Here is a 27726-nt window from a genome sequence, read left to right as displayed (position 1 = left end):
GACGATATGGAGAAAAATTGGTTCTGTCACATAAACCCATTGAAAAGCTAATATTGTAAAGAAGAGAATAAAGAGGACTAAGTATGTCAGGTGGTAAGAGTAGTGGAAGATAATAAACACAATAAGAGTGACGTAGAAGGAGAAGTAGTTGCTTCTCAGTAAACCTCCTATGGTTTGATTACCAAACAGAGGAATGGGTGACATTTACAAACTGTGTTCTCAAATTCAGAGAGGGGAGAATGGCAGGAACTTGTAAGACTTTGGAGAATATATGAGGTAATCTGTAGAGATACACCCTGGATGTATTACAAGAGCTAGGCATGATGTAGGAACATCCTTATTGGTTGAGTCCAGAAAAACATACTTGGGTCAAAATAGTTGTGTGAAACCACCTAAACAGCGGTTTCTTCAGCGATGCATTTGTGACCCGAATGGAATGGGTTCTGTATTGAGAGTTTGATAGTACCAAAGCTACTGGTAAGCAAGATTGCCATTCAATTCATGGTGGGATTCATTTTCCAAGGAATGCAGGCATTTGTATGATGAAGGGAAAGTGTCCTGTACACAGACTGAAACCAATGGGACATTTGCAGGATCGTGGAAGTTCAATTATGTAGTCAACACAGTTGACCTGTTTGCATAAAAGATTTGAATTTTGTTCAAGTCTCTGTCTATATCTGTGTCCTTTCCTTTCATGGTATATATATTGTTTCAATTATTATCCATGGCCTTCTAACTTTCTCCATTTCTCCCTTCCCTTTTATGGTGTTCCTTTCTGGCATCTCACTCACTCACAATTTCTGTGCAGTACTGAGGCAACATTTCACTGTCAACTGGAAGTGCCTCTATTTGTTTTTCACTTTCTTTCTAAGATTTATCTCCCACTTGAAATAATTCCTGTACTTAATCACTCTTTTGCCCTGTATTTATTGTTCACTCTCTCTCCTTACATCCATCTCAGTATCACACCTCATACCAATTTGTTACCCAAGTTCTCCTGTACCAATTTCTCACTCCCTATTAATTTATTTGCATTTATTTCTCATTCCTTTATCTTTATGCACTCATCATAGAGTTTTGTAGCAGAGAATGGTCCCACCTGGTCATCAAGCAACAATCTATTCTAGACCCATTTTCCAGTGCTTGCCTTGAGGCCTTGTATGCTATGGCATTTCAAGTGTTCGTTTAAATATTGTGATGGTTTGCACCTTTACTATCCTTTTAGACAGTGAGTTCTAGATACGCACTATCCTCTGGAAGGAAATTAAGGAAATCTCTGAATCCCCTCTAAACCCACCGTTCTCCTGGCTACTGACAAAGGTCAACCTTTCTTTCTATCTATGGCCTTCATAATTTTGCAATCCTCAAGTTTTCCCCAGCATCCCCCCTCACCTTCTCTGTGATAAGGAAATCAAACCTAGTCTATCAAGTGTCTTTTTGAAGTACAAGTACCATTCTGGTTAATCATCTTTGCACCCTTTCTAATGTGATTAGATCTTTCCTATAGTGTGGTGACCAAAACTGCACACTGTATTCCAGCTGTGGCCTAAGATAATATACAGTTCTGTCATAATCTCCCTGCTGTTTTATTCAGTGCTCAAGGTCAGAAGTCACATGACACTAGGTTATGGTCCAGCAGGTTTATTTGAAATCGCAAGCTTTCAGAGCACTGCTCCTTCATCAGGTAACTTCACCTGATGAATGAGCAGTGCTCTGAAAGTTTGTGATTTCAAACAAACCTGTTGGACTATAACTTGGTGTTGTGTGACTTCTGACTTTATCCACCCCAGTCCAACACCTACACCTTCACATTAATATTCAATGCTTCACAAATAAAGGTCTGTTCATATCATCCTATTGTCTAAAGCTTTCCTCCTTACTATTTATCATGCCACCATATTTTATGTTACCTGTAAACTTACTGACCAAACATCTTACATTCACATCTAGATATTTACAAACAGCAAAGGACCCGGCTCCGATCTGGTACGCTACTGGACACAGCTTCCTGTCACAAAAACGCCCTTCAACTGTTACCTTCTGCTTCCTGTCACTGAATAACTTTGAATCCAATTTACTAAATTTCCCTGGATTTTTTGGGGCTTTGCCTTCTTTACCAATTTTCCCAGTAACAGCTTGTCAAATGCGTTATTGACGTCTATGCTAAAATACATCTCACATATACACCTAGTCACATATACACCTAGTCACCTCCTTAAAAGATTAAAACCTTTCAATCATGACCTCATCTTGAAAAGCCATGCTGACTATTTTTGATTGACCCTTGCCTCTCCAAGCGGAGTTTAATGAATTTTCTTCAGAATTTATTTCTAAATGTTTTCCTGCCGCTGTGTTAGCCTCATTAGCTGAAAGTTTTGGTTTATCCCTACCATTCTTCTTGAATAATGGAACTCCTTAATGGTCCTCAATTCTCTGGCATCTCTATTATGGCCAGAGAAGATTTTAAATTAATGTCAGGGTCCCTGTAATCACCTCATTTGCCTCCCACAGAAATCTAGGATACATTTTATCTGTATCAGGGAACTTATTCAATTGTGGCCTACTAAAACCATCATTAACTCCTCTTTTTCAATTGTAATTTATTCAAAATATATTTCAGTCCTCTTCTATAATTTCAATACTAACATCATCTTTCTCTCGAGTGAATACAGATACAAACATATGTATTTAAAACCTCACCTACATCTTCTGACTCCACACACAATTTGCCATTTTAATTCTTAATGAGCTGTACTCTTTCCTGGTTATCCTCTTGCCTCTAATAATATTTTAATTAACCTGTTCAGATGTGAAATGACATATCTTTGGAACGGGTGGGATTTGAACCTCGACATCCAAGTTCTCTGGACTTGTTGGTCCCACTTTTCACTTTCATGGGAACGCGTTGGTCTCACTATTCTCTTTATCATATTAAAATTTGCCAGGCCCCAAATCAGATTATTTCTGGTCTACCTTTGTCGTTTCATTGACCATCTTAAACTTGACTTAGTTATGGTCACTATCACTGAAATGCTGATCTACTGATTCTTCTGCCATTTGCCAAACTTCATTCTCTACAATTAGGTCTAGCACCACTTCCCTTCTTGTAGGACTTCCTATCTTAAAAAGCTCCCTGACACATTTGAAGAATTCTATCCCCTCAAAGGCTTTGTCGATCCCAGGTAACATTGGAGAAACTGAAATCCTCTGCTATTATTAGCCAATTATTTTCACAGTTCTCAGACATTTGCCCACATATCTGCCCTTTTGTCTTTCCCTGTCAGTTAGAGATCGGTAGTATGCTCTCAACAATGTGTTTGTCCCCTTTTTGTTTTTTCACTTTCTACACATGGGTCTCACTAGAGGAACCATCTGAGATATCAACCATTCTTATTACAGTCATTGGACTTGGTCACGACCTCCTAGTTTACATCCCTCCACGTCTTGCTAGAAGATTGTCTACACTGGAACATTGAGCTGCTAGTCCGCCCTCCTCCCTCAACCATGTCATCATGATATATTTTATTTCCCCCACTTTATCATTCTTTTTACTACTCTCACAGTTTCTCCAAGTAATTATTTTGCACTTTATTGTTCTTTAATTGTCTTTTACCTTATCTAACTTGTAAAAATTCGTTCACAGGATGTGGGTATCGCAGTTTGGTTGTATTTATTGCCCATCCCTAATTGCTCTTAAGGTTTTGTTGAACTGCCTTTTGGAAACTGCAGTCCATGTGGAGTCTCTTTGTCATTTCAAACTCAAAATTATACATTTCTTTCCATAACCCCCATGTATCTCTTTACAATTGCCTCACATTGTATCTCTCCATGTATTTTTGACCTGAGTCCATCTGCAACACATTTTCTCCACACTTATCTCAAGCTCTGATTTCTTTCGTACACTCTTCCTTTTCCCTATATTTATCCTCTGTTCGGTTTTTCAATCGCTCTGTCGGTGTATCAATCTGATACACTCTGTTTATTTCCTCAACCCCTCCGTTTCTCCTTGTCGGAGTGCTGTATGGAGCTCTTGGCCTCTATTTACCTCTGACAGCCCCAGTCTCTGTCTGTCTGTCTGCTAAGGATGGGGACACTCTCTCTGTGCCAATGAGCGCTTTGCTGTGTGCAGGTGTCAGATTCCGTCAGAGGGGTGTGGACGCGCCGGGTAGCAGACGGAGTTCGCTCGCCATCCGCAGCATCATGTCTCTAGCTGCATCCCTGTGAAGTATGGGCTCACCATCCCCGGCGGAGCGGGGCAGCAGCAAGAGAGGCAGCGACAAGCCGGACAAGAGCCCCCTGGTCCCGGGACAGCAGCCGGACCTCGCCAGCCCCTGGAACGGGCACCTCTTCCTCTGGGACTGGGCCAGGAGGCCAGCTCGCATGGGAGACGGAGCGCTGCTCAGCCGGGACCGGAGCCGATCGCGTTAAGGAGGCACAAACCACCCCCCCGCCCCCCCCCCAACCACCTCCTTCCCCTTCCAAACCCCCCACCGATCCCCCAGGGTCCAAGCCGGAGCCATGGCGGCTCTCTGGCTGCAGGAGTTCCAGCGGCAGAGCGACGAAGCTCCGCAGCCGTACCCGGGAGAGGAAGCCGAGCAGCAGCCCGGCAGCAAGCGGCCGCCGCCTGGCCCTCTGGCTGGCCTCCTCCTGATGGATGAACGTTTGCCGGTGCTGGCGGCCGAGCGCCAAGAGGCTCCCGGCGAGGAGGCAGCCGCTCACCCGGGCATCGAGGAGCTGCTCTGTCAGCTCCGGCAGAAAGACAGCGACCTGATCCTGGCGGCCAAGCTGGGCAAAGCGCTACTGGAGAGGAACCAGGAGCTCAGCAACCAGTTCGAGATGATGCAGAGGGAGCTCACAGACAAACTGGAGGTAACTGGGGAGAGGGGGAAACAACGACTCCTCAGAGGAACCCTGCCAGACCCCACAACCCAGCACCTCACACTCTTCTTACCCCCCACACTCTTCTTACCCCCCACACTCTTCTTTGTGCCCCCCCCACACTCTTCTTTGCCCCCCTTCTTTGCCTCCCCCACTCTTCTTTGCCCCCCACACTCTTCTTCCCCAATGCTCTTTCCCCCCCCACACTCTTTCCCCCCCCACACTCTTTCCCCCCCACACTCTTTCCCCCCCCACACTCTTCCCCCCCCACACTCTTCCCCCCCCCACACTCTTTCCCCCCCCCACACTCTTCCCCCCCCCACACTCTTCCCCCCCCACACACTTTCCCCCCCCCCACACCTTTCCCCCCCCACACACAATCCCCCCCCCACACTCTCTCCCCCCCCCACACTCTCTCCCCCCCCCACACACTCCCCCCCCCCACACACTCTCCCCCCCCCACACACTCTCCCCCCCCACACACTCTCCCCCCCCACACACTCCACACCCCCCCCCACACACTCTTCCCCCCCCACACTCTCTTCCCCCCCACACTCTCTCCCCCCCCACACACTCCCCCCCCACACCCCCCCCCCACACTCCCCCCCCCCACACTCTCTTCCCCCCCCCACACTCTTCCCCCCCCCACTCTCTTCCCCCCCCCACACTCTTCCCCCCCCCACTCTCTTCCCCCCCCCACACATACTCTTCCCCCCCACACATACTCTTCCCCCCCACACATACTCTTCCCCCCCCACACACTCTTCCCCCCCCCACACACTCTTCCCCCCCCACACACTCTTCCCCCCCCCACACACTCTTCCCCCCCCCCACACACTCTTCCCCCCCCCCACACACTCTTCCCCCCCACCACACACTCTTCCCCCCCACCACACACTCTTCCCCCCCACCACACACTCTTCCCCCCCTACCACACACTCTTTCCCCCCCCACACTCTTTCTCCCCCCCCACTCTTCCCACTCTTCCCCCCCCCACTCTTCCCCCCCCCACTCTTCCCCCCCCCCCACTCTCCCCCCCCCACTCTCCCCCCCCCACTCTCCCCCCCCCACTCTCCCCCCCCCCACTCTTCCCCCCCCCCACTCTTCCCCCCCCACTCTTCCCCCCCACTCTTTCCCTCCCCCCCACTCTCTTTCCTTCCCCCCCCACTCTCTTTCCTTCCCCCCCCACTCTCTTTCCTTCCCCCTCCACACTCTTTCCCCCCCCCACACTTTCCCCCCCCACACTTTCCCCCCCCACACTTTCCCCCCCCACACTCTTTCCCCCCCACACTCTTTTCCCCCCCACACTCTTTCCCCCCCCACACTCTTTCCCCCCCCACACTCTTTCCCCCCCCCACACTCTTTTCTCCCCCCCCACACTCTTTCCCCCCCCCACACTCTTTTCCCCCCCCCCACTCTTTTCTCCCCCCCACACTCTTTCCCCCCCCCACACTCTTTTCACCCCCCCCACACTCTTTTCCCCCCCCCACACTCTTTCCCCCCCCCCACACTCTTTCCCCCCCCCACACTCTTTCCCCCCCCCCACACTCTTCCCCCCCCCCACACTCTTTTCCCCCCCCCACACACTTCCCCCCCCCACACACTTCCCCCCCCCCCCACACTCTTCCCCCCCCACACTCTTTTTTCCCCCCCCCACACTCTTTTTTTTTTCCCCCCACTCTTTCCCCCCCCACACTCTTTCTCCCCCCCCCCACTCTTCCTCCCCCCCCCCCCACACTCTTCCTCCCCCCCCCCCCCCCACACTCTTTCCCTCTGCACTCTTCCCCCTCATGGTCTCCCCACCCCCACACCCACACGGTCTCTTCCCCACCCACACACACAGTCTCCCCCCCCCCACGCTCTTCCTTTCCCCCCCCACGCTCTTCCTTTCCCCCCCCACGCTCTTCCTTTCCCCCCCCACGCTCTTCCTTTCCCCCCCCACGCTCTTCCTTTCCCCCTCCACACTCTTCCTTCCCCCCCCCACGCTCTTCCTTCCCCCCCCCCACGCTCTTCCTTCCCCCCCCCCCATGCTCTTCCTCCCCCCCACACTCTTTTTCCCCCCCCACACTCTTTTCCGACCCCCCATCCCCAACTCGCTTTCCCCCCACCCCCAACACACTCTTTCCCCCCCCCCCAACCTGCCTTCAGCTAACCCCATGTTGCCCTCTTTCTCCTCGGTATTATTTATTTGTATTTCTTTAAGCTTATTAACAGATTTATAGTTCATGGTATTCCTCTCCTGTAAGCACTGTTCCACCTCAGCCAGTCATGCTATTCCATTTCATCCCAGCTGACCCCTTTCTACTTCCCTTCATTGTGGTGTTCCCCATTTCATAACTTTGTACCCAAGTTATCATGCCGATTTATGCCATGCTATATCAATGTATGTCATCACTATCTGCCACAATTACAGCACTGTATTTATGGGCTGATGTTGTTACATTCTTCCTAGATCACACTACATGCATTCAGATTGAAAATTGAAAAACGCTGCCAGAACATTCAAATCTGGAAATATTGTAATATCACAGGATATCACTAATTATATCATGTAAATGACATTGAATGTTCTGGGCAGTGCATATTTTGGTGCCAGACTTTAATGGTAGCTATTATGTTGTAATTTGCTACTCTTAAACTTAATGCAACAGTCTTGTTAGGTGTCTTGCACCTTTAGGCATGGGATCGATCTTAGGCTCAATCTGCTTTGGAACAGTGAATTGATTAATGACTTGTGACCTTTCCAAACTGGAACTTTAAAGCGCTTTAGATGCGGCTGGACTACTGATGATTCTAAGGCTGATCTGTAACTTTACGACAATCTACAAAGAGACAAAAAAAATACTGTAGATGCTGGAATCCAACGTGGACAAGCATGAGGCTGGAAGAACACAGCAAGCCAGGGAGCATCGGGAGGTGGAGAAGCCAACGTTTTGGGTATGCCTAAAGCATCGACTTCTCCACCTCCTGATGATGCCTGGCTTGCTGTGTTCTTCCAGCCTCCTGGATGTGTGGAAAGAGCAGTTTCTTCTCTGAATCAGTTTACGGTGGCTGTGATGATGCATTCAAACTTCATCGTGAATATTGTATAGGATACCAGTAAATTGCATTTGTTTGTCTCAGATAAACTAAATGCATGTCTCTCTTCACTGCACAACTCCAGTCAAATGTATCTCTTCCTGTTGCAGATGAGACACTTAGAATATGCAGTAGAGAGTTACCTGTTCAGAAAAGTGTCAACTTTGTTTTGAGAGAGGAAGCTTGTGAATATACCATGTAATGAAAATGGACTAGCGTGTCATCTTCCTCCTCCTTTTCTTCCCCTCCCCACCCCTCCATCTCTGCACTCTGCATTTAGTGTATTTGAAAAGCATGATGATATTTGGTTGTTTAGTTTTAAGCAAGCCCTCCTTCCTGGAATTAATGCAGAGACCAGCATACAAAAGGATGCATAGAGTATATTCCTCTTTGTGACCAAGTATAGCAACTTGTCTTTGTAAAACATACATGGAACAGAATGTTACTACAGACATCAGAGCGAAAAAGTAGAAGGGGTAAAAGAGAGCTTGGGAGACATAGGCAGGTTCTTGGAAATATTGGAAAGCATGGAGGATGGTGACGTGGAGAGATTTAGAGAATATATTCCAGAGGACAGGGAGCTGATGACTAAATGAGTTGTTGCCAGCATGGAACGAGGGTTGTACTGGATTAGGAAGATCTGAGGGTGTAGCTTGGAATGCACATGTGGATTAGGTGACTGAGATAAGGTATGAAGATAACTAACAGGTTGAAGAAGTTTCTTCAAATTCATTGAGGCACAGCAAAAAAAAAAGTTAAAACAGGAGGGAGTGGGAATGCGGCGCAGTGTGCAGGTGCAGATGATGACCTTAGCCTCGGACGTGAGCTAATGTTTGTCGAAGGAAATCCTGGCGTGTTGATTTATTAGATTGGAGAAGTTTGGTGTTAACAGTTTCATGGTTCCACATCTCTGGATGAATCTTGTGTAATTCAGGCAGATTGATGTGGTCACAGTGGGAGTACAGAGTTCTTGGAGGATGCTGATGTTTGGTTTGTTTCCCAACATGATGGAAAGAATTTTGATGGAAATGGAGATCCCAGCAACAGTCTTGAGACCAGTAAAAAAAAGTACACGCTTGAAAGATGTAATGCACAAATGAAACCTAAAACTGTCAGAGAGAGAGAACGAACAAACTTCATGTTTTATTGAGGATCGGTTTAGCTGAGTTGGCTGGATGGTTGGTTTACAGAGCAACGTGATACCAACAGCATGAGTTCAATTCCCACCCTTCTCAACCTCTTCCCTCGCCTGAGGTCTGTTGGCCCTCAGGTTAAATCATCACCAGTCACTTCTCTCTAAGAGCACCCTTATGGTCTGGTACGACTATGACAACACACCGACAACAACCATGTTTTACTGTTAACTCCGGGTTGATGAGATTTAGAAAAAATAGTCATTTAATTTATCATGGTGCCAAAAGAATGGCTAGGAGCTCTATTGCTACTAAGCTACCTCGGTGTTTTCTCTGCAGGACCAATCTTCCTTTGCTGAGTACAACTACTCCACAGTCACAAAATAAAGGAAAAAGAAGAGCTCAGTTGTTTGCTGGATTGACATGTTTTCCATTTTCTATATAGTTAAAGAGAGATGGGGATATTATTGACGAGAATAAATAGAAGCATTCAAATGCTAAAGGGAATGTCATTTTCATCTCAATAGCAGTCTCATTTTCCTGAGCTGCAGCTCAGAAGAGGCACAAATGCAGCAATGGAGTCCAAGTCTCATGCAACCTAAGGGTCAAGATTCAGAGAACAATCTTCTTCTGTCCCCTTAGTCCACAAGGATCATCGGAGCTATGGAACCTGTGGCTGCTGTTTTGGTGTAGATATATCTGGAGGGTGGCAATTACCATTTTTGCTGCCTTTATTTATACGTTCCACTGGCGGGTTAGCTGTATCTCCTGAACATGTTCCTGTGCCAGGGACTGTCAGGGCTTGAGCTTGTACATTCAGACAAGTTAAAGGCTTCGCTGGTGTGTATTTTGCTTGACTTGTGGTCAGGTAGGAGCAAGGTTGACTTAAAAAGAGTATAGAATCCTTTTTGCATTCCAATCAGGTGTGTCTAAGACTAGAACCGCAAGTGACAATTGAGCAATGAATTTTCCTAACTCAATTATTTCTTCATTAAGATCTAAAAATTAAGACTAGAAGAATGAAAAATGTTGGATGTGTTTGGTTCTTAAAGCTGAAAGCTGAGATATAGCTCTCTGAGGTCCATATTCCAACCTCATCAGCAGCGAAGGCTTTATCAACGAGGAGACAAAATGGGGAGAAGATTAGTCATCTTGCTTCTTTTCCATTCTCAACACTGTTCACTGTTCATTTCAATCCCCAAATGTAAAATGTAGTATTTACATAGATACAGTGACAAGATGGTAAGTTTTGTAAGAAATGTCATTCTTTGCTAGAGAGCCACAATTCAAATTTTGCAAGTGATGCTCATGCAGACCCAATACACTTGCCTTTCATTTAGAGGAACAGAGATTTGAGAGTTGAACTGCTGAAGGTTGAAGGAGACCACATAAACATTGGAGGCTGTTACACTCCACAGTTGGACTGTGGGAATATGGAAGAAATAGCCCATGTAAATATGTATGAAATGTTGTCTGAACTTGCTGAACAAAATATCTGCAGAGGATAGCACATATAGCTGCATATAATGGTGTACTGTTCACATAGATCTCTGTAAGATGATGAAATACAGTTCATACTGCTCACAATGTACTGAGATAAACTTGGCTTAATGTGCACAATACACATTCAGACTGAAATATACTGTATGTACTATTCATTTGACATCTAGTTGGCTGAGATATGAGTAAGACTATGGGAAGGACATTTGACTGAGGCCTTTGTTTATTTTCCATTGTTGAGCATGGAAAAGAGGAAGCAAAGGTTTTAACTTTCTCCATATTTTTTCCTCTAAGCTCTACAAAACCTTCTTTGCTTGTGAGGTTGGAGCCTGAATGTTATAGATCCATTTGGTCTTTGAGAAAGTGTTACAGAAAAAGGAAAATAAATTCTCTCAAACAAAACTTTAGGATTTTCTTTTTAATTCTTCCATGGTGGAAAAGTGGAACTGGCATTTTTTTTACTCGACTCTAGTTGCCATTGAGAAGGTGGGAATGAACAGGGCATCTTGTGTCGGTCTACCTATAGTGCTGTTCAGAAGGAGTTCCAGGACTTTAATCCAACAACAATGAAGGAATAGTTATGTAGTTCCGATTCAGGCAGGAGTGTGGCTTGGAGGGAAAATTCAAAGTAATGCTTTTTCCAAGCATCATCTGTCCTTGTCCTTCTGGATGTTGGAGGTAGTGGAGATCATGGATTTGGGAGATGCTGTCTAAGGAGCCTTACTGCTGTGCTTCTTACAGATGGTACTCCTTGTTGTCTCTATGTATTGGTGAAGGGAATTAATGTTAAAGGTGGCATCTGAGTAGCCACAAAAGGTTGCATTGGCCTGGATAATGTTGAGCTTATTGAATTTTTTTTTGGAGCTGCACTCATCCATGCAAATGGTGAGTTTTCCATCACATTCCTGACTTCTGTCTTGTAGATGGTAGTCAGGTTTTAGGTCAGCAGTAGGTACAGTAAATTATTCGCTGCAAAATTTCTAGTCTCTAACCTGTTCTTGTGGTCAATCATGGAATCCATTTGGCCCATCGAGTCACACCTACCCATTGAAGAGCATCCCACCGAGACCAACCCCACCTACCTTATCTCTGTAACCTTGCATTTCCCATAGGATTTCCACCTCACCTCCACAACTATGAACTGAGAGAGGAAACCGGAGCACCCGGAGGAAACCCACGCCGACATGGGGAGAATGTGCAAACTCTATGCAAACAGAAACCCAAGATTGGAATTATACCGGGTTCCTGGAGCTGTGAGGCTGCAGTGCTGACTACTGAGCCACCATGCCATCCATTGGAACATCCTAGATTTGTTCGAGCTGGCCATTATTAGGCACTTGTTTGATATGATTAAATTAAAAGATTAATATTCTGAGTTGAATATGGTAGCCAATTTATGCACATTTGAGCTCCCTCAGTTCAGTGACCAGATCATCTGTCTTCATGATGATGGGTGAAGCATAAATCTTGACCAGTTCCCTGGAAGTTCTGTCCTGTCTTTCCTGAATAGAGCCATGGAACCTTTTACCCTCATTTGATATAGGAAGTGCATCCTCAGTTCAGTGTGTCATTTAAATACTAAACCTCTGATACTCTAGTTCTTTTATGTATTCTGCTGGATTCTAGATTAATTATTTGATTTTTGTGGAAATGGGATTTGAACCCACAACCTATTGAAAATGCTGCCAGTGAGCCTTTTGAAAGCCAGAGATGGGAGAAAGCGCCATTCTTTATACAATGTTCTCAGTCTATCAGATCCCTAATACTTTTTGGGGGGGCTCAAACTCATGGTGCACTGCTGTACAAATTGTTTTTGAATGTCCAAAAGCCATTTTAAGAGCTTGATACTCTACACATGTGTATTTTCAGCAGAATCTCAGGGCCACCACCATGCAAAGATACATTTCATCTTGATAGTTGGAATCCTCAATCCTGCAGTGTATCTAAATTTTTCCGGAAATGCATCACATGTATCTATGCAAGCAAAAGTAACATAAAACAGTTCTTTGTACCGACAGTATCTTTCCATGCATAAAAATGCTGAAATAATGCCTTCCTTACTGTTCTTCAGATGTTACACTATCACTGTGCGAAACGTCTTGTTTTATTTTCGAAATCCTCTAGCAATCCTCCTCAGTAATCACAGTTCCCACAATCTTTGTGTCACCTGCAAACTTACTTGTTGAGGAAGGAGATCAGTTTTGATTGTATTAAATAAAGGAGCAAGTTTAGAAAGTAGTTGGTCTACTTTCCTATTTCTTATGTTAGAGGTAGATTGACCCATTGGGTTAGCAGAAGGAAGGGAAGCTTCAGAGGCCATTGTTCACATGTCCACCATCTAGTGATGCTGAAGTACATAAGGTCCTTGCAATTATTATTGGAGATGCAGATGGAGAAGACGGGAGAGAGGGAACACAAACACATAAGAAAGTGCAACGGGTGGTAAAGAGAAGAATGAGCTGTCAGAAGAAGTGGCGGAGGCTGGTACAATTGTGACATTTTAAGAGGCATTTGGATGGATATATGAATAGAAAGGGTTTGGAGGGATATGGGCCGGGTGCTGGCAGGTGGGACTAGATTGGGTTGGGATATCTGGTTGGCATGGACGAGTTGAACCGAAAGGTCTGTTTCCGTGCTGTACATCTATGTTCAATCAAGTTCAATGTATGGAAGTTTCTCAAACAATGGCAAAGATCTTGAAAATAATCTGGGCCTACGCAAACAAGGTTGCGAAATGAAGTATTCCAAATTGGAGAATTATATTCTGTCATTATTGTGGAGCAAATTAGGGTTTGTAGATTTGACTTTCTTCAGAAGATTCAGAAATATGATTTTATTTCTTTTGTTAGAAAGTTCTAACTACCCAATTAACTGAAAGGAATTTGAATGATTCATCAGATTGTGTCCCTTTCAATTGGATCAGCATGGCAAGTCATTTGACCTGACTGGCATTCCTGATAACTGAAAACTGAGAGAGTTTAAATTCCATTGATGACTGCTGCAAGATATTCCAGATAGTTCATGTTCACATTGTATTGGATCATAGTTACAGGAGCTGATCAAAGAAGGGCAAAAGGCAGCGTTTTAAAAATCGTATTGGTGTTTCTCTTCATTATGGCATCTATTACCTTGAGTCCTGCCTACTTGGTATAAGAGGAAGCAGCAGCTGCCACAATAACTGTAAGTTGAGGTTCATTCACACCGCTTGGATGATTATATTCCCAGGAAAATAAATTATTCTAAGAGTTCTCTAATGATTAAATTGTTTCTAAGATTGGATGTATCTCTTTGGTCAAGGTTGCCATGTGCTGCTCTATTCTATGTTATTATTGAAAGACCTTGCACGTGTAAATTGTGTTGATAATCCTATTATGTGGTGGTTTGCACAGTGAGAATTGTTATGGTTCAGGTTCTCACATACTGGCAGAGTGCTGTACAGTCACATATGGGGAAGATGGTTAGAAATCATGCATTGGCAGAATGCTGTGTTGGAGTCACACTGAGCCGGTAGCAAGGGTTGATTTTGCTGTGTAATTTTTGTGAAATTCAAGAATTTTCTTTTGCATTATTCAATGTCACAACCTTTTCTTAGGCCCTCACTAAACATTCACCCACCCACGCCAAGAAGCAATGAATAAATTACCAAGTCACTGATGACGATACAGGGATTAACGTGTTGCTGCTGAAAATGATGAGACTGATTTAACATCGGATTGTGAACTAAAGCACTTGTTTATACGCAGATATCTTTTTAATTTTTATTATTAATTTGCCTTTGATATCATTACTCCTTTGAGCATTTCTTGCTTGTTTCTCCTAAGTTCTACATGTAGAGTTTTGCACATTCTGTCCCATGCATCCTGATGTATTCAAATTAACATCAACAGCTCACACGTTCTTTCTGGAATCTGAAAACGTCGGAAATGCTGATCCTATCATATTTAGACCTTCAAAGCCTAATCTTGAGATAATCATATTGCTATTGATTTGTGTACATAATTGTTCATGTTTGAGCGTTTGTGGATCCAATATAATGGGGTTCAGGCCTTTTATTAAGATTTCCAACTTTTATCAAAAAAAACTTCAACTTATATTAAATCCTCATTTTTACAGTTTGCTGATTTTATTTATCGAACTGTTTTACTGCTTCCCCATATCTGACCTTTCTGCACTTCTGCCATTTCAGTTCGTGACCTCTGTCCCTGATTAAAACTTCAACTCTTTTAGGATCGATTATTTGTCTTGTGTAGTTAACTGATAACTTAATCTGACTAATTTAATTTAGACTCCAATGACACAATCATATTTGGACTAATAAATATCACCCTTCCTCCACAGCACTGATTTCAGTAGAACAGACAGGATTAAAAATTGATGTAGATCACTCAGCCTATTTCTACCATTCCTTGCATTTGTAGTTATGTTGCAGCATATTACAAAATTAACCCAATTTAGCTTACAAGTTGTTGAAATGAAATTTTTATTACCAGAAATGCAAGTTTATTTTTGCTGTCTTTGCTGCTTGTAGCAGTCTTTTAATGTGGCTTACACTGACATTAGGGATTGGAAGTGACGTAGAACAGAATAGCCCTTCAGCCCACTACGTCTGTACCGACCATGATGTTCTTCTAAACTAATCCTGTATCCCAGTTGTAAACAAAGGGGAGTGCAGATTTGCATTGGAGATGTGACAAGGAATTGGGAGGAATGTTAATTCTTGGTATGATCAATGAAGCAAAGCTACTGCAAAGCAACCTTCTAAACTCAGGCCTAGGTATACAAATGATACAACTACTCAGATACTGAATGAGTGCATGTTTTAGTGCTGAACAGGAAAGGATGTTGTTTGCCTTACATTGGGTGATCCCTATCTTGCTAAAAGAATAGGAATATTGTGGTTTGCAGTGAGTTATCTCTCACAAAATAGACTGAAATATTGCTTACTCTGTATTTGTATTCTGGGTATAAAATCAGTTTAGGTCAAATTTGAGATGTGTTCAGAAATGTCCCTTTCTTTGTTTCTCCATTTTGACTAATTTCAAGTATGGTTCTTTCACATTTACTGTCATAGTTGGAGAAGGTGTGTCAGGTAGCAGAATCTTTATTAGATTGTGAATTTATTCAATCGTTAGTGACATTTTTTATAAAGTGGCAACTGGTCTACCCTTGATGTGATAAGCCATTATTGAACAATAATAGCAAATGAATCTAATTTTCGTTGTATCCAACATCACTGTCCAGCTGCATATATTTTTGGGCAGGTGCTGAGAAAGAGTATTCACACAATTTCATAAAGGTCTACACAATAAATAGAGTTCCGGGTACATAATGTCGTGGGTTGAAGCACTTGCCCTATTCCCTGTCTGACTACTATAGTGGAAATCCCCAAATGGGAATTTGGGTAGTTAGTTTCATTTTTCAAAAACGGAGGGATTTGCTCAGACAATATGATTAATTTTTGCGACTCACTTGTGGTGTAAGTATTTTTTAATTCTGTTCAAAAATGAGATCACAGGATGTGTAAAATGAAAAAGGGGAAGGGAGCGGGAGACTTATATGATTTTGGGATATTGACAAAGTTTCTCTGCATTGTGTGGGTGTCATATTGTGAGGTGCTCCTGGGCATGTTTGATCTTTAGTTTGCCATATGTTTTGACTCTTCTGCATCTGAGCCCTTGAACAATTTTGTCTGAAAATGGTAGTGTGTTTAGTGCTTGAAGATTTAACAGTATATGGTAATTTTCAAATAATTATTTTCACTTTGACTACAATCATTTATTTTACCATGTGTTAACTGAATTATATGCTGTGGTGAAGAAGCAATCTACCGCAGCATACACTCAAAACCTAGGTTGAGCAGAGACCTGTGATATTAGCCACCATTGTGATTAGCATGAAATGTTTCACAAAGATCCAAAATTTCTCCAGATCAGCTGTATCCAGTTGCAAATCCTATCCTATGTCTGGCAGCCCTTTCTGTATCTCCTCTCTGGAAGGTTTGTACTAAGATTTCTTCTCTGAGCCCATGATCAACTACTTGTCAGTACTTTCAACTTTAATGTTGTCCATCTTCACTCACTTTCTGCCTTCATTTAATTCTATTCAAAGGAATTCTCCATCCAACTCTGTAACCTTAGCACCTCAATTGGCATGAACACCTCTGAGCGTTCTGTGAGCAATAAAGCTGTTTCTGACCATTTACCAAACTATCTCTCTGCCCATCCGTCCCTTAGATTCTCACCCTATATTAAACTTGCTAATCTCTCTTCACTGGTTCTTTATTAGTTAGTGTGCCACCATTACTGTTAACCTGAAAAGTGCATTGATTCATGCTTTCAATGCCCAAGTCAGTACTGAAGCCATTCACTGTCTCCAGTCTCAGCCAATTGCACTAGTTTAGCCCCCATCGTTAGCCCTTAAAGGAGGTCTGAGAGTCAGAGCATCAAGAATACATGAAACAAAACTGATCCCAGTCAACAAATAAATCAGGTTTAATTCCAACAAATATCACAAAGTTTCCCTGTTTATTGTCAGATTCTCCATTTGCAGGATCAGCTTCTGTGTTAAGCTAAAGAAAAGTGCTCCTCTTTCTGTGGTAAATCATCTCTGAGCACTGATTGCAATAAAACTATTTCTGATCACTTTCAAGGGCTCCCTTACCATTTTCATCTATCTGTCTTCTAATCATATGAGCCTCAACATCTTCTGGGAAAGGAAACTGTTGTTTTTCACATCCCAAACTCCCCACCAACTGTTTCAAACTCCCATCTGCACTTAGCTGTCTGTCCATCACAGTACCTCTGCCAATGTTAAGCTGCACAAATCATTAAGCTGCAATGGCAAAATCCTAGCTGGCGACAACAGTTTTGCAACTACCCATATGCTCAATCATCCCATCAACTCCACTTCTGATACCTTAGTTCCCGTCTGTCTCACTCTGGCCACCCTGTTAAGGTCCTCATCTTTCCTTCCTAAATGAAAGAGAATGCAATCTTGAATGGATATAGCAGACATGAGCAGATGAGCCAATCATGCCATGTCTGGCTGGATCATGCAAAACACTATTCGGTCACGTTCTTGAATGCCAAAAGTGCAAAGTTGACCCTGTCTATTCTCCAATTTATGCTGTTACCTTAAATTGCTCTTCTTAACCCCTTCACACTCGAATACAACATGCGAGGAGCTGATGGATGTCTTCCTCATTGGGGTAAAGATTGTTTGAAGAGCTATTTCAGCCTTTCCCCTCACTTCCTTCAAGATAAACTTCATATCAAGTTAAATACTACACTTTCTTAACCCCCCACCCCCACCAACACCCCTTACCGAGTTATCTTCGGTTTATCTACCATCTCTCTATGTGCCCTGTCTGACCTTATCATTCCATCTCCAAATTTTCTTTCATCCAGAAAGTTCTTGAACATGTTGCTGACATTCGCATCCATGCTCATCTTTTCGGGGAATACCATTATTGAATCATTACAATCTGAAATCTACCCCTAATACAATACAGAATGACTCTTGACAAAAGTCACATGACACCTAATGTGACAACGACAAATAAAATTTTTCCTCCCCACTCTTTCAGCCTGTTTTCAGCATTTGATAAAGTTGATCGCTTGAATACATTGAGGGACATTGTATAAATTCAGGTCATGATTTAGCTCACTATTGCAAGATTTTCAAAAGTTTACAAATATTACTAAAGGAAACAATCAGCTGATTAATATGGGGAGAATGACAGCTCCTGAAACACTCTGCCAAGTTAATTAGCTGATTTAAATAGTTGCCAGCAACTTGCAAAACTATCTCTGGACCAAACCAAACCAACTGACTCAACAAAATCTTCAAATCAATATTTGAAGGAATTGCTTTTTTCTTCGCTAACCTGAAGTTTGAGTTGTCACTAAAACCTGGTGTACGAGTTACACCTGGTATATATTTTTCCAGTTAAAGTTCCAAGTTTGTTTTCTATAAAATCCTCTTTTGTATTTTTAAAGAAAGCTGATGTTTTTCTGCTGTCAGAGGTAATGTGATTTCCTTTCTCCCGCCAGCATCTGGAACAAGAGAAGCACGAATTGCGAAGACGATTCGAGAACCGTGAGGGAGAGTGGGAAGGCCGTGTTGCTGAGCTGGAGAGTGATCTGAAGCAGCTTCAAGATGAATTAGAAAGGCATCAAGTCCAGTTACGTGAGGCAAACAAGGAGAAAGTAAGAGCATTAAGGGAACTCTCTGAACAGAACCAACGCCTCCTAGAACAACTCACCAGGGTAAGTTGTGCCTTGTGATAGATTTAAGCAGAAGTTTAAGCTGCTCCATCAATTTCTGACATGAGGTTAAATTTCCTTCATTACAAATATAACATTCTGACTATTCTATTAAGATTTTGTGGGTATGTGGTGACTGGAAGAGGTGCATATCTCTGACCATATTTGGGGATGCAATTATTGACCGAGTGTTAAGCAGGACAGTTCTTGGCCAAGGCACAGTGGTATACCTGGAATTGTAGAGGTTGAATGCTGGGGATGGGCCTTGTTAATGAGTATATGTTTGTGCATCAGCAAACTATCAAATTTGTGTTGGCAAGGGACTTGCTGTTGAGATAGTGATATGAAGAGAATAAATTGAGATTGTAGAATATTGTGCTAACATTGTAGGAAGCATTTCAATTTGAAGAAACCTGCTTTTAGCATTGTGTAGAATATTTAATTTGGAAGGGATTAAGAAGATTTGAATCCTACACAGATGGACTGTTGTATTTGCTGTTACCATGGAAGCAGGACTACTCAATTAAGTCGCAGGTTATAAAATGGCTGAGTCATTGAATGTACAGGCATGTTATCAGTGATCACTGTTTTCGGCTGCTCTCTGTAAATGGCAAATAGGCTCACACAGAAACAAAACTGACATTGAAGGGGCTGGGTTATTCCTGTAGCTGTCTCAAAATCAGGTGGTGTTTATTTCATGCTTGGTGTAATTCTATTTCCAACATGCACTGATACCCCTGCTATGTACCCATTAGCTCTGCAAAATGGATGTACCAATATAGAGACACAGGCATGCATTTCACTGAAATGGAAGCAGTATGCCATGATTTAAGAATAGACATAAAGCAATATCTGTGATTACGTGAAATCTGTCATTGACACAGTAATTATTGGAAGTCAGTGTCTGAAAGACTGGCTAATGTTTTTGATATGAACCTTAATTTGTTAAATCCCTGTGACTAATCACTATTGGCATGTTTTCCTTGCGTTTTAATTTACTGCTCAATACAATCCAATTCTTATAGCCTTACTATTTTGGTCCCTCCTTTCTCACCTTATAGTGACAAAACTGAGATTAGTAGCTCAACTGGAGAGAATTGTAGGCTGTAAACTTACATACCCCTACTATTTGGTGCAGCGCATGAATAATATAAATATCAGATTTTTAAAATTTATTGCTGGCTCTGAATCCATCATGTCACAAATTAAGAAATGCAGTGCAGTCTTTAAAACACCTCATGACTGAAATTCTTGAGAAATTTCTGAAGGAATCCACAACATCTGAACCATGCTCTCTTCTGTAATGGTTTTCTTACAGATCTGCAGTATCTTTTTATTCTAATCAAAAAGGTTATTTCTGGTTAGTCACATTGTCATTGATAGATCACAACAATGTAAAGTACTGCTCCTCCTATATCAGTGGAGGAGAGCTGCTGCTGATAGTCTTGGTTAGCATCCAGTCTGGCTCTGAGTGCGAAATAGGTGAATTTAACTGTGCATGTTGCATCTGTTATTGTAGGACCAGATTAAATCAAAGACCATAAAGGGCTGTCAACCCATTTGGGAAAGAGAAGGTGGGAAAGAGGTTGATGCTTACAAACATCAGTTTGATAGCTGTGTGCTATATTTAGTCTGATGCAGAATAAGAGATTTCGTTCATTCCAAATTCAGGTCAGCAATGAAAGCTGGCTAAATTTCTCCAGTTTTCTCAGAGTAGACTACACCTGGAAATCAAACTCTTAAAGCTCACTGTTGCCTTGCTATTTGCTGCCATTATTTGGCTCTAATTATTTTGGTTTCATTGTCCCTTGTATGTTCCATGTTTTAAATGATCTGGGTTTAGTGGCTGCTATAAGCTGCACCTAAAGCACTGAGAGTTGAGTGGATGTCACATCTAAATGGTATCTTTACAAACAAAATAATATGTTTTACAGATGCGTTGGACCAAATAGAAGTGGTCTGAGGAAGATGTTTTAATTGTGTTGTGGCTAGACATCACTGTCACTTTTTGTCTCTCCCCAACAGGTATTGACTAAGTTGTTTAAAAACAAAAGCATTGACCAGGCAAAGTTTCTCAATCTGAGTATATTGGCATTCAGATTGTATTAATATGATGGATGCAAGTGCAACTAGTAGCGCTTGCTGCATGAGGGTTGCTCCTAGTCCTGCCCTTGTGTTTGCATCACACCGCAAAGTGTTGTCATCATTGGAATTGTAGTACCCTGGCACTAACATTGTCGTCACTTGTTAGATTCTAGTGAAAGTAGCTTCTTTCTCTATGCCAAAAAGTGCATCCTTAGCAGTGAGTTTGAGGAGAGGTTCACACTGATGATAAATTAGATGAGAACTTTGCCTAGATTGTTGCTCTATTCCTATGTGCATTTCTGCTATGGCTGTCATTTCATCATGATTTGGATGAAGTTTTTTTTCTATCAGAAATGACCAATGCACTTGATGTTAGGCATTTTCAATTCTATCTTTTTATTCTTTGGCTTCAGGTTTATTGGTGACCTTTCTCCCTTGCAGTTGTTATGGACTGGACCAAAACCCCTCAAGACATATTAAGATAGTCTAGACCTTAACTTTTTCTTATTGTAAAGGTTGTGTTCCGTATGCAATTTGATTGGTCAAACTGCCAGGCTTGAAATAAAATAAGTTTTATTCATACCCTATATTTAAAATACAGACAAAATAAAAATAAAAGAATTGGCTTAACTGTAACTCTATCTAAATCTTAACAAAATAATATACATTAACAATTGCAAAGTAACTGTTCCAATATAGTAACATCCCATAAACACACCCTTGGCAAAGGTAAATTCAGAAAAATAGATTGTGTTGAATGCAATTCTAGCAGCAGGAAGTGATCACCAATTTTTAGCTGTACCAGAGAGAGTAATAAAAGTTTCCACATCCAGCAACTGCTGAAAGCCAGAACTTTTTTTAAAAAAAATCCTGATTCTGTGGGTGTGTGACCTCACTAATTTAGGCTGCTTCTACTGTTCCAAGTATAAACAAAAACCCTAAGTCCTCACAAGTTATTTACTTTATTGCCTTTAGAGCAGACTGCCTAGCACAACCTCAACCTTTCTTCATTCTTTTTAAAAAAAAGGATAAATTTGCCTCTTAAAGCCATAGTATTGTTGCACAGTCACTCTAGATTCTGATTGTAACCTGGGTGGATTCTGCCATTGTGTCTCTACACACATTAACTAGCTGATCATCCACAAAAGCTTCCACTATCTACATAACTTCTGGAAGGGTGGAAACACCAAAAGGCATGTGCAACCATCTGCATCTTCTGAATTGTTAGGAAACTGCTGCTTTAATTTACTTTCACTTGCCAATAACCATCTGTTCCATTTAGGGTCGTAAAGACCTTTGCCTAGGAAAGTTATGGCAAGATTTCTTCAATTGTAAGCATGCAATAGTGACATCTATTCAAAGCTTTACTGAGATTCTTTGGTTCTATGCTTAGCCTGTTTTCCAGGTTTTCTCTCTGCTGCCAATCCAGTCTGCAGCATGCAGAACATCATAGAGAAGCACATCATGGAAACAGACCCTTCAGTCCAACTTGTCTATGCTGACCAGAAATCTTAAATTAATCAAGTCCCATTTGCCAGCACTTGGCCTGTTTCCCTCCAAACCCTTCCTATTCATATACCCATCCAGTTGCCTTTTAAATGCTGTAATTGTACCAGCCTCCACCACTTTTTCTGGCAGCTCATTCCATACACGCATACACGCACCACCGTTTGCATAAAAAGAGTCGCCCATTAGGTCCCTTTTAAATCCCCCCCACCCTGAACCTATGCCTCTAGTTAAGTAGCCCCTCAACCCAAGGAAAATACCTTGTCTATTTACACTATCTATGCCCTTCATGATTTTATAAACCACTTTCATGTCACCCCTCAGCCGCCTCTCCAGGGAAAACAGCCCCAGCCTATTCAGCCTCTCCCTATAGCTCAAACCCTCCAACTCTGGCAACATCCTTGTAAATCTTTTCTGAACCCTTTCAAGTTTCACAACATCCATCCAATGGGTGGGAGACCAGAATTACACACAATATTCTAAAAGTGGCCAAACCAATGTTCTGCACAGCTGCAACATGACCACCCAACTCCTTTACTCAATACTCTGACCAATAAAGGAAAGCACGATAAGCGATTTTTTTGATTGCTCTTTTCCAGCTTTTCTCTCGTCTTTTAGGTTGGACTTTGAGCTAGATGCTGAGTTGGCTTTCATACTCTCGCCTACTTGAAGGTTAAATTTGTCAGGAAAGTATCCAAGACCTGTAAAAACATTTAATATAATTTTTTAGCATCAGTTAAACCGTCAAGAGCTTAGTGGTCTGCAAACACCACACATCCCTTTTGGCATATTCAGAGTTACAAGTCCAAGTTTTAAACTTCAGCCAAAGTGAGTAGACAAAGTCAAAAATCACACAACCCCAGGTTATAGTCCAACAGGTTTATTTGGAAACACTGCTCCATAAGCTAGTGCTTCCAAATAAACCTGTTGGACTATAACCTGGGGTTGTGTGATTTTTAACTTTGTATGCCCCAGTCCAACACTGGCATCTCCAAAAAGTGAGTGGAGATTGTTTAATGCCTACTTTCTAGAATTCCACACCTCCATTATTCCAATGGTGCTGGGCTCTCAATTTGTCCTTTTTGTGTAAGTATCATTCCATCATATAGTTTCAGTCTTCTTTTTGAGGAGGTATAAGGCTAAAGGTAATTGTCTTTTGTATAAGATAGGGGATTTCAAGACTAGGGGCACACTTTAAGATGGGAGGGGAGAGATTTTAAAAAGAAATGAGGGGCATTTTTAACACTGTGTGTGGAATGAAATTCCTGAGGAGGTGGTAGAGGTGGGTACACGTTTTAAAAGACATTTGGTTAAGTATTTGATAGGGAACGTTTGGAGTGATATAGGCCAGGAGCAGGCAGGTGGAATTATGTTTGGCATGGACTGATTGGACCAAAGAAACTGTTTTCATGCTGTTTGACTTCATTCTGAGTTACCATCTGGAAGCTGTATTATGTTTTCTGAAGATAGGTTGGGGAAGGCTAGGCCTGTTGCCACTGTGGTTTAGAAGAGGGAGGGATGACTTGATTGAAGTGTGAGAGATCCTGATGAATCCTGATGAGTCCTGCTCTTATAGATCACTTTCTTCGGTGTAAATATCTCTCTCAGCAGATGTGCAACGATGGCAGAAACACTGTCCAATTGAGACATTGTAATGACCAGACCAAATGAGCACAGTGGCTCAGTGGTTAGCACTGCTGCCTCAGGTTCAATTCCAGCCTCAGGCAACTGTCTGTGTGGAGTTTGCACATTCTCCCTGTGTCTGCGTGGGTTTCCTCCAGGTGCTTCGGTTTCATCCCACATTGCAAAGATATACAGGTTAGGTGAATTGGCCATGCTAAATTGTCCATAGTTTTAAATGCATTAGTCAGAGAGAAATGGGTCTGGGTGGGTTACTCTTTGGAGGGTTGGTGTGGACCTGTTGGGCCAAAGGGCCTGTCTCCACACTGTAGGGAATCGAATCTAATCTAATCAAAAGGGATACTGCTAGAAACTGAGGAGTCTATGGAGAGATGTGTTGCATTTTTAAACCAGTTACTAGAACTCATTCTGAGTTGTCTTTACACTTTGACCAAGCAGGAAGGAGTGATGCTGGAGATTCATCTGCACTGTGGTGAGAGTTTGGTGCAACTTTGCCCAAAGACAGACTGTTGATTGATTGTTTTCAAACTGGATAGTTGTGTGGGTCAGCAGTCATCAGCACGACAACAGCAGTCTGGTTCTTTGGCAGGTGGACAGCCTTTGTGGGAACAATACAACAGGGAGAAACTTCCACGACCTAAAAAGGACAGCATCTCTCTCTCTCCTTGTGGAGAAGTAACAAAGAATTGGAAGTTAGCTATTCTTGTTCACTGTTTGACTTTGAAGCTGTTGCCTCTAACCAAGACCAAGTGACTAAGATCATAAGGTGCTTGTATAACCAGAAATAGTTCATCTGGATCATTGATTCTGTTCTGCCGTTCTGTGAGATCATGGTTAATCTGATAATCTTCGTTATCACCATACCCACAATTCCTTTGCTATCTGTCTGCATGTATGTGCAGTGGTCTAAGGGGTAGAGTCATACATTGATATTTCATATGTTGCTTGTCTGTGGTTATAACTGATTCCTTTGTAAAAACAAAACTGGGAGTTTCTTGTTAAGTACATCAACCTGGCCAGTGTCTGAGTTAACTTGTGTTCATCACACAGGAAGTTTGAGGACTTTGAGTAGTCTAATTAAATCTTTAACTGTTGTTATGTCTCTGGGAATAGTGGGACTATGATACACTTTCTGTGGGGATCATGACGATATTCCTGCCTCTGATAAGATCATCTTGCAGTTGTCCAAACTCTCTGGATTCTGCTACAGTGCAATAGTCTCCCTTTCCCCAAGTTCTAAGTTTGAACACATTCCATCCACATTAACATGGGGTTCAAACTAAAACTTCAAAATTTGCAAAATCCTTCCGTCTTTTATGTTCTTCAGTGAGAACGAAGTTTCAATGCACCTTGTAGCACTCATTTTAGACTGGCCAAACAAATTCCTCAAACAGTAAATGTGAATAAATAGCAGAAATATGCTTATATTTTGACTACAGCTGTTAGACTTTGCTAACTCCTTGAACGGTGTAAAAGTGCTGTTATTTAATAAAATGTAGGCAGATATATCTGTTTGCAGTTGATCACAATGCTCAGTGCTGTAGTTTCAGAAATGCTGGCTCTAAGATAAGATTTGAACTGAGAGCCTTTTTGCCATCTTAGCTGGTTGTAAATCATTTCCACTCCATTATTTTCAAGGGATTGAGGAGTGGTTTTTCTGTGTTTCCTGGCCAACATTTAACACTGAATTAATATCAAAAACCCAATTACAAAGTTATTAAAACCAATAGAACTACGGATGCTGGAAATCGGAAATTGCTGGAAAAACTCAGCAGGTCTGGCATCATCTGAGCAGAGAAATCAGAGTTAATGTTTCGGCTCCAGTTCACCCTTCCTCCAAACTGTGCTCTGTTCTGAGGAAGGGTCACTGAGCCTGAAGTCTTAACTCTGGTTTCTCTGCTAGACCCCATGAGCTTTTCCAGCAATTTCTATTTTTGTTACAAAGTTGTTACATTCGTTAGTCCTCACTGTGCACAAAATCTGCTGTTACAACACAACTGTGACTACAAGTTTCCCTCTGTCACACACCATCCACACTTAGATCGACATCAATCTTCCTTTACTGTTGCAGGCCAAGCTCCTGTAATTCCTTTCCAAACAGCAATGTGTGTATACGCGCAGACTGCGGTGATTCAACAAGGCAGCTACCCACTTCTCAAGGACAATTAGAGATCGACAGCAAATATTGAGCTAGCCAGCAACACCACATTCTGTAAATAAATAAATGCAAGATTATAACCGATGCCACCTCATAAATATCTGTGTTGGACCTTAACTGTTTATTACATTTATTAACAAGTTAGGTGCTGGGATAGAAAACTATTCGTCCAGGTATTTTAGAATCATAAAATTACTACAGTGTGGAAGTAGGCCATTTGGCCCATCAAGTCCACCAACCCTCTGAAGAACATCCCACCTCCCCCAATATATTCCAGTACTCCTGCATTTTCTATGTCTAATCCATCTAGGTTGCACATCTCCGGACACTCTGGGCAATTTAGTATGGCCAATCTACCTTAGCTGCACATCTTTGGACTAATTATGCAGTGATGGGTAGCATTATAAACTGTAAAAATACAAAGTTACTGCCAGATTAAATCAATTGATTAAACCTTGGCAAATGGATTTTAATGGAAGCAAATATGAGGTCAGACATTTTCGACCTAACAAGTTTAGACCAGAGCATATTCTCAATGATTAAAGGCAGCAAACAATGAAAGGCCAAAAATATTTGGATGTTCATATCCAGGGATCACTAAAATGTTCTGAAAAAAATGAAAATCTGTATGAATTTTTACCTTTTATATGTCGAGATTAAGCATGTGGAGAAGTCAAGCATTGGTTCAACTACTGTAATCCCTGGAAACATTTAGTGTCCTGAAATCTCTCTTTCTGTCTTGAACCTACTCAATAACTATGCTTCTACATTTCCCTGGAGCAGGGAACTTTCCAAAGATTTACCATCCTTCCAGTGAAAGAATTCTTCCTCCTCTTCAGTCTTAAATGATCTGCCCCTTATTCTGAGGTTATTTATCCAGGTCTGGATTCCTCAGCTGGGGAAATATCCTATCCACATCCATTGTATCCCATCCTGTAAGAGTTTTGTAAATTTGGCTTAATGACCTCATTGCGTGATGTAAACTCATTCCTCTAAACCTTGGAGAATACAGACCCTGCTTTTTCAATCTTTCCTCATAAGACAAGCCTGTCTTCCCAGAGTTGGTCTGGCAAACAATTGCTAGCTTACCACTATGGCAAGTATGTCCTTTCTGAGACAAAGAGACCAAAACTGTACACAGTACTGAGGATATGGTCTTACCAATGCTGTATACACTGTATACGCTTTGGTCCTGTACTCAAATCCCTTTGTGATGAAGGCCAACATATGCATTGCCTTCCTAATTCCTTGCTGCACCTGCATACTAGCTTATTGTAGCTTGTGAACAAGGACACCTTGTCCTTTGGGCACCAGTATTTCCCAATCTCTCTCCATTTTTAAAAAAGTATTCTGCCTTTCTTTTTTCCTACCAAAGTGAGGAGAGAGTGGGATGATTTGATATTAAGAAAAATGGCTAGAAAGAAACTATTTCTACTGCTAAGGAAACCTTGGACAAAGACACATTGTTAAAATGTAGAGCCAA

At 42.2% G+C, this 27726-nt stretch overlaps 1 protein-coding gene across 1 annotated transcript in view; it reads left to right on the top strand.

Annotated features, from left to right (window-relative positions):
* Positions 1-27726, top strand: part of LOC140487858 (BICD family-like cargo adapter 1) — a 93280-nt gene that overhangs the window by 5496 nt on the left and 60058 nt on the right. The window contains exons 4-5 of the mRNA XM_072587206.1: positions 4130-4869; positions 18641-18856. Of these exons, the coding sequence (XP_072443307.1) occupies positions 4519-4869; positions 18641-18856 (567 nt within the window). The 5' untranslated portion in view covers positions 4130-4518. The remainder of the gene's footprint in view (positions 1-4129; positions 4870-18640; positions 18857-27726) is intronic.

Source organism: Chiloscyllium punctatum, chromosome 17 (genome assembly GCF_047496795.1).
Source record: "Chiloscyllium punctatum isolate Juve2018m chromosome 17, sChiPun1.3, whole genome shotgun sequence".
In the NCBI taxonomy this organism is placed as follows: domain Eukaryota; kingdom Metazoa; phylum Chordata; class Chondrichthyes; order Orectolobiformes; family Hemiscylliidae; genus Chiloscyllium; species Chiloscyllium punctatum.
The sequence above is the reverse complement of the archived record's forward strand: the minus strand, read 5'-3'. Positions and strand labels throughout refer to the sequence as shown.